This window comes from Thamnophis sirtalis, unplaced genomic scaffold (assembly GCF_051295495.1).
Source record: "Thamnophis sirtalis isolate CommonGarterSnake01/CBP01778 unplaced genomic scaffold, rThaSir2_p1.2 scaffold_1, whole genome shotgun sequence".
NCBI classification, from domain to species: domain Eukaryota; kingdom Metazoa; phylum Chordata; class Lepidosauria; order Squamata; family Natricidae; genus Thamnophis; species Thamnophis sirtalis.
The window spans coordinates 148,388,352-148,405,041 of record NW_028261381.1 but is presented as its reverse complement, the minus strand read 5'-3'; the positions used below and the strand labels follow the sequence as shown (position 1 = coordinate 148,405,041).

The window sequence follows — 16,690 nt, the reverse complement described above, 5'->3', positions numbered from 1 at the left end:
TCCATTGACTCCAAAGGATGAAGAGGAAAAGTATAAGGAGTTCAAGCCAATCGTCCATATTGGGTTTAATTTTTGTGTTCTTGAGCAGGCAAATCTATGTATAAACATGATTTCTTTTGGGACTAATTACACAGCTTCCTTTAGTATGTCAAGTCTCTGAAATTTCTGCTTTTGAGTGCAGGATGCAACTTTACGAATGCAGAGTTGACTTATCATTGTACTTGGGTGAACTCTGACATAGGCCTTGTTTAAGCAGCATCAAACATCTCAGACCTCTTTTCCGAATCCCTGCTAGTAACATTTTATGATATTTGGAAAGCTGCTTTCTCACACCTTGACAGCTATTTAATTAAACAGTAACTTGTTTCTTTTGTTGTATACAAAGTGGTTTGGGGAGAGGGTTGATATTAGATATTAGATTTGTATTTTGCAAAACATGGTTTATGATTTTGCATCACAAATAAACTCAGCCAATTCTAGCTCAGGGAAAAATAATGGTTAAGCAGAACCTGGCTTAATGTCTGTAGCAGGTAATTTATTAAGTTCTACTGGTCTTTCAAAGAAAGTTAAGGGGAAAAAAATGTTATTTGCAGTTGCACTCTGGGTTCACCAGGTGGCACTGAAAGGTGTTAATTTTACTGGAGTAGAGTGTATGGGAGTAAATGATGTATAGTAGCAACTGGTTTGTCAGTTTCATTTTCTTCTTCAATTTGACTTTTCTCTAAACCAGACCTGGGCATTTTACAGCCCCTGGCCCTTTGGCTGCCTGGCCCTTTGGCTGTCCCTGTGCAATCAGGGCAATCAGAAATTAGAATAAGATATAACATTTATTCTTACCAGTAGCAGGTAATAAAAACCATATAGTTTGCAATTTTTTATAAAGCAATAAAATTAATATTGAGCAGAATTAAGTTCAGCATATAGGTTTGACCCTCTACAACAATCCCAGTTTTTCATGGGAAAATCAATTGCCCACCCCTGCTCTAAACTAAATATTTCCACCTAATAATTAAACGTAAGAAATACTGTTGCATAATGTTTTGTACAAGAAAAATATTGATGGTTGGCGTGTGAAACCAGTCCTGTAAGGCAGAGACTCAAACCCCAGTTGTTGTTAAAAGTTTAAAACTCATTTGGGTCTGTCAGTTACCTCTTATTGCATTGCATTACAAAGTGACAAAATTAGTGGACCAGAGGAATGTTATCAATATAATTTACTTGGACTTCAGTAAGGCATTTGATAAAGTAGACCATAACCTACTACTAGATAAAATAGGAAAATGTGGGTCCAAATGGATTCGTAACTGGCTGACCAACCACACTCAATGCGTATTCCTCAATGGAACTGCACTCATTGTGTAGTCCTCAATGGAACTGCATCTATCGTACATGGAGGGAAGTATGCAGTGGAGTACCCCAAGGCTCTGTTTTAGGGATAGATGGGGAACTCATTTGCAGATGATACCAAGCCAGCAGGAATAGCCAATACTCCGGAAGATAGGCATAACATGGCAGAGAGACTTGAATATTGGGCACTATATAACAAAATGAAATTCAATGGTGAAAAAAGTAAGGCTCTACATTTAGACAAGAAAAACGAAATGCAAAGGTACAGTATAGGTGGTACCTTGCTCAACAGTAGTAACTGTGAAAGGGATCTTGGAGTCCTAGTGGACAACCATTTAAATATGAGCCAGCAGTGTGCAGCAGCTGCCAAAAAAGCCAACACAGTTCTAGGCTGCATAAACAGAGGGATAGAATCAAGATCACGTGAAGTGCTAATACCACTTTATAATGCCTCGGTAAGGCCACATTTGGAATACTGCATCCAGTTTTGGGCGCCACGATGTAAAAAAGGTGGAGATTCTAGAAAGAGTGCAGACAAGAACAACAAAGATGATTAGGGGACTGGAGACTAAAACTTATGAAGAATGGCTGAAGGAACTGGGTATGTCTAGTTTAATGAAAAGAAGAACTAGAGGAGATAGCATGATAGCAGTGTTCCAATATCTCAGAGAAGATATAGTCAAGCTATTCTCCAAAGCAAACTGAGGGCAGAACAAGAAGCAATGGGTGGGAAGTAATCAAGGAGAAAAGCAACTTAGAATTAAGAAGAAATTTCCTGACCTTTAAAACAATTAATCAGTGGAACAGCTTGCCTCCAGAAGTTGTGAATGCTCCAACATTGGAAGTCTTTAAGAAGGTGTTGAATATCCATTTGTCTGAAGTGCTGCAGGGTTTCCTGCCTAATCAGGGGTTGGACTAGAAGACCTCCAAGGTCTCTTCCAACTCTGTTATTCTGTTATTTTCCCCATAGGATAATATGTAATTTTGTAAAATCAAGAGACATATATTGCAATCATAAATAGTGACAGTAATATTTTGTTGATGTTTCTTGTGAAACTGTCTCAGATCCAGTTCATACATTGTTCATGAAGGGTCCTTGGTGCTCTCTGAGCTTGGTTTTTTTCCTTGCAGATGTTTCATTAGCCAAACTAGGTAACATCATCAGTGCTAGTAAGGAGTGGGGTTTGCTCTCAGTTTATAGTCTACTGGCTTGTCTGGCAGAGTTGGTGGGGGTGGTCTTAAAGATTCTTTTTGCTGTTGTTTGCTGTTGACTTGTTTGGCAGTTCCTTGATTGGGGTATTGTTTACTTGATTGATGTTAATCCTGAAGTTGATCTATGCTCATCTGGGTGCTGATTGTAGATGGGGAGGTTGTGTTCCCTTTTTGGCTTGTTAATTGTCTCTCTTGACAAACCCCACTCCTTACTAGCAATGATGATATTACCTACATTACCCACATTGGGTAATGAAACATCCTCATTTCAACCCTGAGCTACAAATATTCTCCTTTATTGATACATTTGTCAGTTGGCCACTAAACACATCAGTTTTAAAAACTGCCTTTAATAATTTTCCTTGTTAGACTTCACCTCATTTTAGGCAACTGCATACCTTCACAACTGCACTGTTGACTCACACCATTGATGAGTGGCATTTCATGACATTTTATGAGCAAAGAAAAGAAAGTTGTTCAATCATCTTTACTAATTGATGGATTTCTTCTCCTTTCTTTGGTCAGCAGCACAGTCTTCCACATTTGTGGAATTGGGGATTAAAAACGGGAAAACTAAATGGTGCAAATTTAAATCTTGGGGTTATCTTTGGAACTAGATCCCACTTCCAATTAATCTACTATTAATTGTTAATGTTTACTTTCTCTTTCCCACCTGTTCTTTCTAGCCAAGTAAGGGAACGACTGAAGAACCAAGTTGCAGAAATGAAAGCAAAAGCTCCTGGTTTCAGGCCAGGCCTTGCTATTCTGCAGGTAAGGACTATATATATATATACATATTGTCAAACTGTAGAGTCAAGCCAAACATATACAGGTAGTCTTTGACTTATGACCACAATTGGCAATGGAACCTCTTCCCCTAAGTGCGGTGGTAAGTGAGTCACACCCAATATTGCAATCTTTATGTTGGAGTTGTTAAGCAGATCACTAGGGTTGTTAAGCAAACCACATGGTTGCTAGTAAGTCTGCTTTCCCCCTTAGACTTCGTTTGCCAAAACCTGGCTAGGAAAGTCACAAATGCCAATCCAGTGAACCCAGGACACTTGAACAATTGTAAATACATGCCAAGCACCTGAATTTTGATTATGTGATGATGCAACAATCATAACTGTGAGGACCAAATATAAGTTGCTTTTCTTGATTGTAACCTGGACACTAAATGAATAGTTCATGGATAAATCGAGGACTATCTGTAATAGTTTTGGTGCATTGTTGTTTTATAGCACCTTAGTTGGGGCTGTCTCATTCATTTCCATAGTCCTTACAGTCAATAATCTTTTTTGTTCTGTGAAGGGTCAACATAACAGCAAATTGTTGACAACACAATTTAACATGTATGTGAACAGTGAAAACTTTATAAGGAATGGCAGCTGCATCCAGAGAGACAATTTTTCTGGAAGTACACAAACTGAATTCAAAGGAGAAAAAGATACTGCAGAGCATGCAGGGGTTCTCATGTAGCATCTGGCAGCAACTCCTTGAACTGCTGGGATTATACTGTAGCCACAAAAACACCGACATGATTCCAGTAAAAGCTGCATCTATTTTAAAAGTTGCCAAGATATGCTACGTGAATGCTCCAAAGTGCCTTTTCCCCCTTTGAATTCAATGCTGTGCACTCCCTTAGTGCCATCTCTTGAATTTTAGATGCAGTTTAAAACAGGAGAAAGTATCCAAAAAGCCTTTCATGATGCCAAACATTTTATTTCTGTTTCTTTTATCTTGTATTTTTGTTACTTGGATGTGTCTGTAAAGTCAGAGTGAGCTTAGTTTGAGGAAGACATTGTGTTATACATTACTAGCACACTTGTAAAATTTCATATTAGCAGAAAAGGCAGATTAAATATGAATATATTCATATTTAGAGTGAAGGTTTTAAAGTCTGCCAGATTCCAGCTAAGCATACTAAAAATCTCCTCTGTTGACTGGGAGGAATTATGTAAGAAAGAACGAAGTCTGTATCTTCAGAGGCAGATACAAGATCCCAGTTGAGCTAGTGCCGCAGTGAAAATATAATTTTACATATTGAATCAGATTGAGAGAAAACTTTATGCCAGGGCTGTCAAATTTGTGGCCTTCAGGCTGGATGCGTCACACACTGGCCACACCCACACCCACACCCGGTTTAGCAAAGGGGAAAAAGTCACAATGTCAGACCTGGAAGCCATCTTTTATCTTTGGGGCTTCAGGCCTGCCACATTTTCTACTGTGGGAAAATGGGAGGGGGGATTATACAGAGTGTGGGTGATTATATAGCTATAATAACATTCTTTCTCAGAAAGTCAAGGTCATCTGGCCGTGCACCTTTGATGAAGTGATTGGGAGGCATTTCCTGTTTGGTTTGGCCTGATTGGGCCATGTGATGGACATGTGGGTGCTGGGCAGGAACCTGACCTTTCTTTTGGGCGGGGAAAACCTGGAAACTTTCAGATTCGGGTTTTCCCAGATGTGCCAATATGACACCTCTAATAAAATGAAACTTTGCGGAAACTCACGCCTCGGAGTCTTCTTTCATTAGGGGTGTTACTTGGATCCCTGATACACAATATATCACATGATGATGCCATGACAATGCAAGTTTGATACTCCTGCTTTAGGCAATATGTGTAGTGGTTGAGGCACTGGCTTATAAATCAGGAGATTGTGAGTTCTAGTCCCACTTTAGGCATGAAGACAACTGAGTGACATTGAACCACTCTTTCTCTCACTCTCACAACCCAACCCACCTCACAGGATGGTTGTTGTGTGAAAAATAGGGAGAAGAAGGAGTATTAACTATGCTCATTGCCTTGTTGCTGATAAAGTATTAAAGGTAGAATAAAAATGTAATAAAGAGATAACCAAGAAATTTGCTTAGGTAGAAACATTACCATTTTTATGAGGTTAATAACACATGTTATTCGTTACATTGTACTGTACATAAAATTGTTTTCTAGCCACCACTAAAGTAGCAGACTAAGATGAAAAAGTATTTCGGAGCAGTAAAACATATTATTAATATCATTTTGTTCTGTTTTGGTAATATCCAACTTCTTGGAAAAGTAAAAAAAAATGATCTAGGATAAAGAAATATATCTTAGAATTGTGCCAAAGATTTTAACGTCATGATCAGAACCCTTCAACTTTGAAACGCTTTCTGTAAATTTAGTCTTCAATAGCATGCATAAAAGGATGAAAGGCCTATAACAGTGGTCCCCAACTTTTGAGGCTTGGTGGCTCAGCAAGGGAGGGGGAGAACTGGCTTACGCAAATTGAGCTGCAGGCGTACACTGGCCAGCCGATCATGTGGCCCAATTCTGTTCAGGCTGGCCACAGCCTGGTAGTGGCCACGGCCCAGGGGTTGGGGAGCACTGGCCTATAAAATAATCTGATTTATTTCCCCCAAAGGTTGGTGACCGGGATGATTCAAATCTCTACATTAGCATGAAGCTGAAGGCTGCCGCTGAGGTAATTCTGCTTTTCATAGCATTAGATTCAATGAAACATTTTGTTCCTATCTGTGAACTTAACTTCAAGTAGAGAAGTTGCGATACATAGTTTCCAATTGTGAAGTGTAATGGTAACCATAACTTTTCTTGTTAGGATTAATGGATACTCAATTACAAAAGAGTAGTGGAAGATTAGTTTTATATCTGATTGCTGCTACCCACAATGGAGGAATGGTTGGTGAAGATGACAAAACTAGCAGAGATGGCAGCATTATTTGATTAGCGAAAGAGCAATAACTACATTTATTAGTGACTGGAAACCTCTTTTGCTGAAAAAAGAAGAAAAAAATTACGGGTTTGAAGACTAAAAAGGGCAGCTTATGGAAAGAAGGAAAATGTGATGTGAATTTAGATAGATGGTACATATAAAATTATAATCATTACCAAGGAGATGGGAAATTGTTCCTGTAGTAGTAGAAACTCTGCAAGTTCTTCCCTTCTGGTGGAAAGACGTTGCAACAATTGTCTTCTTCAGCTGTACAAAGTTAGGATAGGTGTATGTTATGGAGGACTGTTATGGTAACCAAGAATAATTTGCCAATTTGCACAGGGGCAAATGCTTAATTAAAGCTACAGGAAAGAAGTACACATACATATACAGGTAGATATCTATATACATATAAATATAAAAACGTGTTTTTATTTCTGTTTCAAGACCAGAATTGAACACATGATTAGTTCTTATTTTCCCCACACTGTACTGCGGTGACAGATGATGAAACTCTTGCTTTGCAGTGTGTCAAGAAAGTTGCCTGGTCGCCTAGACAACCTAGGAATACATTTTCCTGGCTTTGCCAATGAACATAATATACCTTTCTTGAACTCTGCCTAAGGAATGTTATAAAGCTTGCAAAATGAGACTGTTTAACCTTCCTCTGGCCGTGTCTCAGTTCATAAACTCTGTCATTCATTTGGAATTTTGTTTTCTCAGATCGGGATCAATGCCAATCACATCAAGCTGCCAGGCACTGCTACAGAAGCTGAGGTAATCCAGTTCATTTTAAGACATGTCTGCATCAGCTGTATGTGATCAGATCAGCCTCACCTGATATTATGTCTTCTGTTGCCCCTTGGAAATCGGTATCCTGAACCACTATTGAAATGATTGCTTTCTTTCTAACATTAGCTACCTTCGGTGTCTATAATTTAACATTTTTTAATTTGGGAATGTCTTAAAAAAATTACCAGGCAGAAACAATGACTAAAAATAGCATGTCATGTCAAATCATGGTTTTCTATTTATGTACTCTTGAATAAACCATGGTTGGCTACTGTGGACATGAACTCAATCATAAAGCTTATGTGTGCTGCTTTGTTTTTAAATGGTTCAGTTAGTTAAAAATAATACATGAAAAGATACAATACCAACCTAAAGAAACTCTAATAGATTCCAGGATTATCATTAGGTGGATGGCTACAAGTCTGGATATTGTTCAGAAGTATACTTACTGTTTTAGGGAAAGAAAAAAAAAGCAATGATAAACTTAAATGACAGAGAATACTTAATAGGCAAAAGCTGGTGGCAAGGAATAATTCATTTATAATCTCATTAATAATTCTGCTCTCCATAACAACCATATTTCAAGAGATTCCAAATGTGAGCTGGGAAGGTTGGGATCATTATTATAACCTATGAAATGTTTAAAAACCGTAGCTGGGTTGACATAACCTACTAAGTTGCACCAAAGACAAATTCCTTGTGTGTCCAATCACACTTGGCCAATAAAGAATTCTATTCTATTCTAAGTTTTTGTTTGACTTTGGTTTAGTGCAAGCACATCCAACCCATGATCCACAGGATGCCTGTGACCCTGGACAGCTAGTAATCTGGCCCCACAAAATTGTAAATGTTTAACATTATGTGATTTATATACATTAACTATGGTATATTATATATTTTATAAGAGGCCCAAGCAATTCCTCTTCATTTAATGTAGCCCAGGCAAGGCAAAAGTTTGGACACCCATGGTTTAGCACATAGGTGTCAAACTCGATTTTATTGTGGGCCTCATCAGGGTTGTGTTTGACCTCGGGGGCCAGAGTAGCATGGCCAGTTTGATGTCACTTGTGTTGGGGGTGTCTGTCATGGACCGTCTGCCAGCAAAAATGACCTTCTGATCTCTACTTTCAGCCACGATGGCCCCCTGCCATTTTCACTGGCAGAGAGTGGCAGGAGGCCATCGCAGCCAAAAACAGAGCCTGGGAGGACCACATGCTCCATTTTCACTGGCAGAGGCACCACGGGCCAGTCCTTTGCTATTTCTAGGGTGGCCCTGCAGGCCAGATCTAAGCATCCCACAGGCCGGATCAGGCCCCCGGGCCTTGAGTTTGACACCCCTGGTTTAGCAGGTTGTATAATTAGCCCTAACGCTGCATTTGGATACATTCATAATTATGAGGTAATGTTGAAAATAATTCCAGTTTGTTAGAGCTGGTAAGTATTTCTGTGCCCCTTACCCAATCACTCATGCTTGACGCCTCCTGGCAGCAGGAGTGATTGAAGAAATCAGGAAACCTCTTCTGTGGTTTATCAACATTGCCTCTGAACTGGCTTGTTTCCCATCTTTTCACCATTCCTATTAACTTGCAGGTGCTCAAATGCATTAACAATTTGAATGAAGACCCTGCCATCCATGGGTTTATAGTGCAATTGCCTCTGGATACAAATAAGCCCATCAACACAGAGAAAATAACCAATGCTGTGGCACCCGAGAAAGACGTCGATGGGTATGATTGTTTAAAAAAAAAGCATGTTAATTTACTTGGGGATAAAACTCTCTTGTTGAGAGTTATAATCCCAAAGCATCTGGAGAACAAGTTGGGCAAGGAATACATGAAAGCAGTGATTTTTCAAACTTGGCAACTTTAAGATATGTGGACTTCAACATGAAATGCCAGCTGGGAAATTCTGGGAGTTGAAGTCCTCACATCTTAAAGTGGTCAAGTTGGGAAAACATTATCCTAAAGAAAAGCAAAATAATTGTCTTTAGAAGTGGCTGCTTTTAAAAGTGTCCGTTCGCTAGTATATGTGTTAGGTTTCCATTTTGCTTTTATTCTCAAAGGAAGAAAACTTCCCTAGTATAAGTAAATATTCAGGCATAAGATCACCAAAAGTTAAGCTTTAATAACTTCTGTTTGCCATTGCCTTCTTCCTTGAGCTGAAAGAGAATGATTGGCTTTGTGACTTTGTCCTAAGATGGGACTAGAAATATCTCACCTAGTTTCTAGCCTGGTACCTTAATCATTATGGCAAACTGGCTGTTATTAAATTGCAATGGAGATAGATTTTTTTTATTAATCACCATATTTTGTTATGAACACAGAGCCAAAAAAGTTACATTAAAGTAAGTTAGACTATCAGTCTATCTAATTCAGTGATATGAGCATTTAGTATAGGAAGTCCTTGACTTACAATCACAATTGCGCCCACAATTTCTGTTGCTAAGTGAGACACTTGTTAAGTGAGTTTTGCCCCATTTTACGACCTTTCTTGCCCCTTTTGTTAAGTGAATCATTGCAGTTGTTAAGTTAGTAACATGATTTTTAAGTGAATTTGGCTTCCCCATTGATTTTGCTTGCCAGAAGGTCATATGACCTATAACTCCAAGACACTGCAACCATTATAAATACAAGTCAGTTGCCAAGTGTCTGAATTTTGATCATGGGAGCCATGGTAATGCCGCAAAGTGTGAAAAATGGTCAAAAGTCATCCTTTTCAGTGCTGTTGTAACTTGAACTAAGCGAACTATTGTAAGTCAAGGACTACCTGTAATCCACAAGGTGAAAAATGGTCAAAAGTCATCCTTTTCAGTGCTGTTGTAACTTGAACTAAGCGAACTATTGTAAGTCAAGGACTACCTGTAATCCACAAGGTTTCTTGTAGTTCCTCCCCTACAAAAGTTTAGATAGGCATAAAAAATTCAGAGCCATCTACAAAAGTTTAGACGGAAAGATAAAATTTCAAGGACTGCTGTTTTGCTTTTTCCCTCTTTAGCTTGAGCAGTATAAATGCAGGGAAGCTGTCACGTGGGGACCTCAGCAACTGCTTCATTCCTTGCACACCCAAAGGATGCATGGAACTTATCAGGCAAACAGGTGAGCAAGGAAAGGAGGGGTCTTGATTCACAAGAGACAGGGATACGCTTTAGGTACCATGAGTGATTATGGGTGGAAAAGGAATAAAACGAAACACAGACATAAACACTTGAGTGGCAACTCACTTGATGCCTTATCATAAATGGCAACTTAGCTCTAGTGAAGAGAAATATTCCCTCTTTAAATGGGATAGGCAGTTCAGAAATGTGAAAATTAAATAAAATGTTGGAAGAAGTATGTCAGAACATTCAAAGACACTCTGCCTTAATTAATTCATATAAATGGGGCTGGAAAAACTCTACTGCACTTTTCAAGGTTCTGAATTTACATCAAAGAGACCTTAGTGAAATCTCTGTAGTTCTTGTTTCTTTGATCTTGCCCAACTGCATGGAGCTTAACATATACAAGCCTTAATAAAAGCATGATTCGGGGGCTTGGGGGTTATTTTTTGTAAGCCATTGTAGGCTGAACAGAGGACAGCTTTTGTGATGTGAATGCAAATTTTGGGTTCTGCATTTCAGGTGTTCAAGTAGCAGGCAAAAAAGCAGTAGTGATTGGGCGCAGTAAGATCGTTGGGGCTCCTATGCATGACTTGCTGCTTTGGAACCATGCAACTGTGACCACTTGCCATTCCAAGACTGCATCACTGGCTGATGAAGTAAGGCAGGAAAACTGCGGCTATAATGATTCTGGGATTTAGCCTATGCAAAGTTTGTGTTCTGCCAGGGAATGCATCAATCTTCTCTCCCCATCAGGATCCTCTTTCCGGATGGTTATAGTTCAGCAAATGCACAGGATTTCTTAATAGGACAGGCGATCATGGGAAGTAAATGTAATTCCATACTAAAGTATATGCCTCTATATGAAAAATCCCAGGAAAATCTGTAATTTCCTCTTGGAAAGAATACTGGGAAGTAGCAGACCTCAATTTGCAGTATAGGATTCCTTCTTTAAAGTCTATGTTAAAGTAGGCACTTGATCAAAACTACCAGTGCTTTATATTTGGATAGTGATTTTCCAGCTCAACATAGAAACAGGAAGAAAAGTCTGCAAAAACAAATACGGCCATGTTGTATATTGGTCTGTGCAGATTCACAAGAAGCCAGTTTTGCACGAACAATTATTAAGATCTCTAGTCAAAGAAGTACAGAATTTGGGGTGGGGGGGACATGTACACTGTGTGTACAATTATTAGGCAAGTTGTATTTTGGAGGATTAATTGTATTATTGAACAACTATAGAGATCTCGGTCAATCCAAAATGTTAATAAACCTCAAACCTGAATATTTAAGAAAGTAAAAGTGAGCTTTTGGCTTTATTAGGAGAATATCTATGTGTGAACAATTATTGGGCAACTATTAGTGTGCAGAATTAGTATGCAACTAAATAAAAAATGAAAATTTGCCCATCTCACTCATTTATTTGCATCTGTTAAAGTGAGAATAATAACTCAAAATGTACAAATGAACATTTCTGACATTTCAAACAAAAAAATCTTATGGGAAGATAGCCTGTCAAAAACAATATTCAAGGATTTTCCCTGCTATACTATACTTTTTTTAGACAGGGAGGGAATGCTCTTGTTGATTTGCATGTGTGTTCTAAAAAGATGAACTTTTGCTGATAGGTGGAATATCTGATAATTGCAAAATGTTGGGGAAACGATTCCTGTATTGATGTTTATGTCTGAGAAGGAAGCCACATGTTGCTCAACACAAATACATGCATGCACGCACATGCACACACACACACATTCCTATTTTAATTAACTAAAAGGATTTATATTCATATTATAAGACATTGTTAAATAGATAAATCACTTTAAAGAGGGGAAGGCACAGCAGGAAAGAAAGAGAACAAATTTAATGATCAAAGTTTCTTCATGAAAGTAGGTTAATACAAATTGTGCTTGCAGGTCAGTAAAGCAGATATCCTGGTAGTTGCAGCTGGCAAAGCTGAGATGGTAAAAGGTGAATGGATCAAGCCAGGTTCAGTAGTGATCGACTGTGGAATCAATCACATTCCAGGTAACATTGAAAAATGACTTTGAAAAACTGTTAGTAAACATATGTTAATTAGCATAGAGGTAGGAGAAAATGATTACATTCATTAGTGGTTCAGTCAGGTAATTACAGATCTTACAGCATTTTTCAGAGTATAAGATGCTCTGAAGTATAAGACGCACCCAGCTTTTGGGGAGGAAAACAAGGGATATCTGCCTCCCAGCAATTTGCCTCCTTGCAACAAACAGCAAACAGTACAGACAATATACACTGTTTGTAGTGTTATATTTCAGACTATACTTGTACAAATGCTGTTAAAATTGATGTGCTTTCTGGAAGTATAGTTATTCTCTGCTATTTAAAAAAAGATACAATAGCACTGGGCCTCTTCAGATCAAGCATTTATTTTAAAAAGCTTCTTCATTTTGTTAAGCTGTCTAGAACAATAATAAAGCAGTGTTTAAAAAACAAGTCTACTAATTTGAACATTCTATAGGCATTTATAATTATTGATTTACCTCCTTGCAGCAAACAGCCTGATTAGCACAAGAAAAAAAAATCTGCCTCCCAGTAATTTGCTATATGGAGCAAACAGCAAGTTTCACTTTCAATTTCTCCAGATCATCAGGGGTTTCAGGCTGCAGGGATTACTATAGTTTGTTGCAGCCCCTGTTTGCTGCAAGGAGGTAAATTGCTGGGAGGCAGAAGCCAAAGGGTGGGGGATGATGGGTGGGTGGGGTTACATACAGTGTATAAGATGCACCCAAATTTTCACCCTCTGGTGTGTGTGAAAAAAGGTGTATCTTATACTCCCAAAAATATGGTAATTTGGAAGTAGATCTCACTATCTCTGAAGTCTTGGGGAGGGGGAGGTAGAATGGGGAGATTAGGGTTTAGGAAGTGAAGAAGAGGAAATAAAATAAAATTATGCTGCAGGAACCTGAAAATAGTGGTGTTTAAGTATATAGCCATTTGATCTCTTAGAGGTAGAGATTGTTATATTGGCAATTTGTCCTAATAAATATCCCTGTAGAGTTCAATTTGTTGTCTCACAGTCAAATATAGAAATACTAGGTCAGGCATAGCAATGGTGCCTTCCAGACATTGGAAGTATTCTGAACGCCAGATGGATGAGATTTTATATAAGATGTAATCGAAAACATCCAGAAGATACCAGGTTGCCAGACCTTCTACCTCATGGTACATAAAGTAGTTTAATATAATCTCTAAAGGAATTCCAACATCAATGTAGTAGCAACAATACAAGCAGCTTCATGGTCCTCTGCTTCTAAATAACAGTTATTTAAAAAGATAATAACTGCACAGCTCTTCCAGAAGAGTACCTGTCCATTTGTCCATCTATCTCCTGAAAGTCTGTTCAAAGTGTTTGTTTGTGTGTGGATGGATGGATGGATAGATAAACACAGACATGGAAGAAATGCAATGCTAGGAAGGAATGTATACCCTATTTTTCGGAGTATAAGATGCACCAGAGTATAAGATTTTGAAGAGGCAATTTTTTTAAAAAAGTTTTTGTGCACTCTGCAAACCTCCTGAAAACGGCCCCGTTTTTTTCAAAAGCTTGTAGAGTGCTCCTGGGGGTAGGGCCCCCAAAACGAGCAAAAAACAGCCCGTTCTCACTCATTTCTACCCTCCCCAGCCCAGGAGCTCTTTGAAAGCCTCCTAAAGGCTATGCATGGCCATTTTGGTGAAGGGGCGGGGTTTCGGGAGGCAAAAAAATGCTGTATTCAGTGTATAAGATGCATCCAGATTTTCAGTGTCTTTTTTGAGGGAAAAAGGTGAGTCTTATACTCCGAAAAAACTGGCACATTAATCTTTTCTGTATCATTGCAGAATGGAATCCAAGAAAGAACGAACAGCAACTTTTAGTGTGTCTCTCATAGTATTTCTATTTATGTATGATTTTTACACCCTTCCCTTTCTCCAAGGAACTCTGCAACTATATTCACAAATGGTTTGTTGAAAAATTCAGATTTGGCTAAGTTTAGACAATGCAGTAAGCAAGCCATATATCATGGTTCACGGTAGTAAGCCAAAACCAAACAAACTATGAATAACTTTTAGCCAAGGAATGGTTCAGTTGGATAGACAATCTCATTAGGATTTTGAATGAAATCATTATTTCCTTGCTGAGAAATTAATTAATAAACCAGAGATTGGTTGCATAAGGTTCCTCGTTATTAAAGTGGAGCTTCTCTACCCATCTGCTCTCCAGTTTAAGAAACTAAGGATTAGTCACACCTGTCAAACAGTTGCTATCCTCCTACTTGCTGCACTTCTATAAAGGTTGCTTTTATAAGTGATCTATCTTTTAATTGCACTTAACTAATCAAAGGGTTAAATAAAGATACTCATTTTCTTAGCAATTGCGGCTCACTTCATTATCTGCCTTTCAAGATGAGGAAAAAGTCCATAAGGTACAACACTAGCTAGCTGATTCATTTCTCAAGAAGACCCCAGTTGGCTCATTTCCATATTGGAAGGGGGGAAGATGTTGAATTTGAACTTGCAGTAAGCTAAGGCTCATGGGCCACACATGGCTCTTCATGATGATGATGAAGACCAACCTGTCTTCAAAGAAAAATCAGAAAGTCCAGTTGCTTCTTGGTTATCCCTCTTGGATAACCATTCCCTGGATGACTGAGAATCTCCATAGACATTTAAGATGTGTAAAACATTTTTTTCTTGAAAACAGGTGTAGAACAGTATTAAGGCCTTAAAAATGTACATGTTGGTTCCTCAGATCATTTTCAACCCCCCAGAATAAAGACGTAAGCCAGGAGTGAAATGCTACTGGTTTGGGTCAGTTCGCCTGAAACAATAGTAAAAAATGTTACTGGTTCACAAAACCAGTAGTAAAAAATACTAAAAAAACAAAAACCAATACCGACTATCGCACGTTGCATAGCTTTTGAACTTTTTAAAAACTTTTAAAGCATTTTTTAACTACAGGTTTTCTGGAAACGTTGGTATGTGGGAGGTCCATTTTTGCTCCCAGCAAGGTTCCCTGAGGCATCCTAGGCCAAAAATGGGGGGGGCTGCTAAGAGAGAGAGAGAGAGAAAGAAAGAAACAAAGAAAGAAAAAAGGGAGAGAGGGGGGAGGGAGGGAAAAAGGAGAGGAAGGAAGGACCACAAACCTGGCACTAGAAGCAGCTTCAGAGGATAATCCAGGGTTGGAAGGGACCTGGAGGTCATCTAGTCCAACCCTGCTCCAGCAGGACATTGTTAAAGTGAGTGTCTGTCTTTTGATCTCCCACTTACATGACTACATAACCATGCCCACCTAGTCACATGAACACACCAAGCCACGACCATCAAGCCACGCCCACAGAACCGGTAGTAAAAACAAATTAGATTTCACCACTGATGTAGGCTCTCCCCACTCCCTGGGGCACAAAGCCTTGGCCTAATGTCTGCTTCAGACTTCCCAAGGACATTTGCTGTATCTTTCAGCATTCAATGTTCCGGCAAGACATTGATGTCAAAGGAAAGTGTTTTGGTGGGAGTGATGCTGACAGGCAGAATGTCACACCAGCCATTAGGGTATTATTCTTAAATATGTGGTAAGCAGCTAGCAACCTGGTTGTGAAAAAATTGAGGCTCCCATTAAATCCCTGCCATTAGTTTGAGAACTGCTGCTATGGAGATCCAGGCTACTTTTGTGAAGCTTCAAGAGGCAGCTGTAATTATTTAGAGCCTTTTGTTTGGTGTCTTATTGAGGTAACCATATAAAAGAATCCCATGCCAGGACTGAACCATGATTAAAAACAATAGAAAAAGTGCTTTGGGGTAAAGTCATTTACATAGATCTGGTATGAAATTATGATAATATTAAAATCTATTTATTGAACAGCAGGTACTGTATGTGCTTGTGATTTTTTTTTTAGAGTAACGTGCTTTATAGTTCTCTGCTAATTAGTTTCTAAGAAAGAAGAAAATCACCTCCAACATTTTAATTTGCCTTCCCTTGCCATTAGGGACTTGTTTCTAATTTGTATTCCTTTAGTTTCTTTCAATGAAATCCAAGAATTCTGTGGAATCCAGGATATTTCATTATATGTCTTTGTAATGTGCGGTAAAGAAATGCTGCTCTCTGCTGCACAGTAGTTTTTGCAGGGTGCAATCTGAGTTGGTCATAGGGACTAAAAGTTTATTCTTGCAAGTTTTTGGACTTTTACTGAAGCCCATCCTTAAGCAACTTCTCTTTACTGGAATATGTAAGGATGGATTCCAGCATGAATACAAAAGCTCAGAAAATTTTTGGTCCTAGTGACTGACCCATATTGGATCCTGTAACATTATACTGGGACACACCTTCAGTCATGATAATTTTTTTTCTATTCTCACTTATTCTTCTTTAGCATCTGTGGCTGGTGGAACAAGTAAAAGTGCCAAGAGTATCACTTCCCATCTTAGTGCAATTACAAAACTAATTGTCTTCCAAACAATTGTGCCCAGTTGCCTGAAGCAGTAAAGATGTTTTTAATAAATGCAAAAGTTACCTTC

The 16,690-nt window shown here is 38.7% G+C and overlaps 1 protein-coding gene across 2 annotated transcripts in view; it reads left to right on the top strand.

Moving 5' to 3' along the window:
• The window catches only part of MTHFD1 (methylenetetrahydrofolate dehydrogenase, cyclohydrolase and formyltetrahydrofolate synthetase 1), a 72,370-nt gene that overhangs the window by 8,129 nt on the left and 47,551 nt on the right, over positions 1-16,690 (top strand). For both annotated transcript variants that reach the window (XM_087727361.1, XM_087727356.1), the window contains exons 2-8: positions 3,246-3,330; positions 5,965-6,024; positions 6,997-7,050; positions 8,656-8,792; positions 10,060-10,160; positions 10,682-10,818; positions 12,076-12,187. In XM_087727361.1, the coding sequence (XP_087583487.1) occupies positions 3,246-3,330; positions 5,965-6,024; positions 6,997-7,050; positions 8,656-8,792; positions 10,060-10,160; positions 10,682-10,818; positions 12,076-12,187 (686 nt within the window). The remainder of the gene's footprint in view (positions 1-3,245; positions 3,331-5,964; positions 6,025-6,996; positions 7,051-8,655; positions 8,793-10,059; positions 10,161-10,681; positions 10,819-12,075; positions 12,188-16,690) is intronic.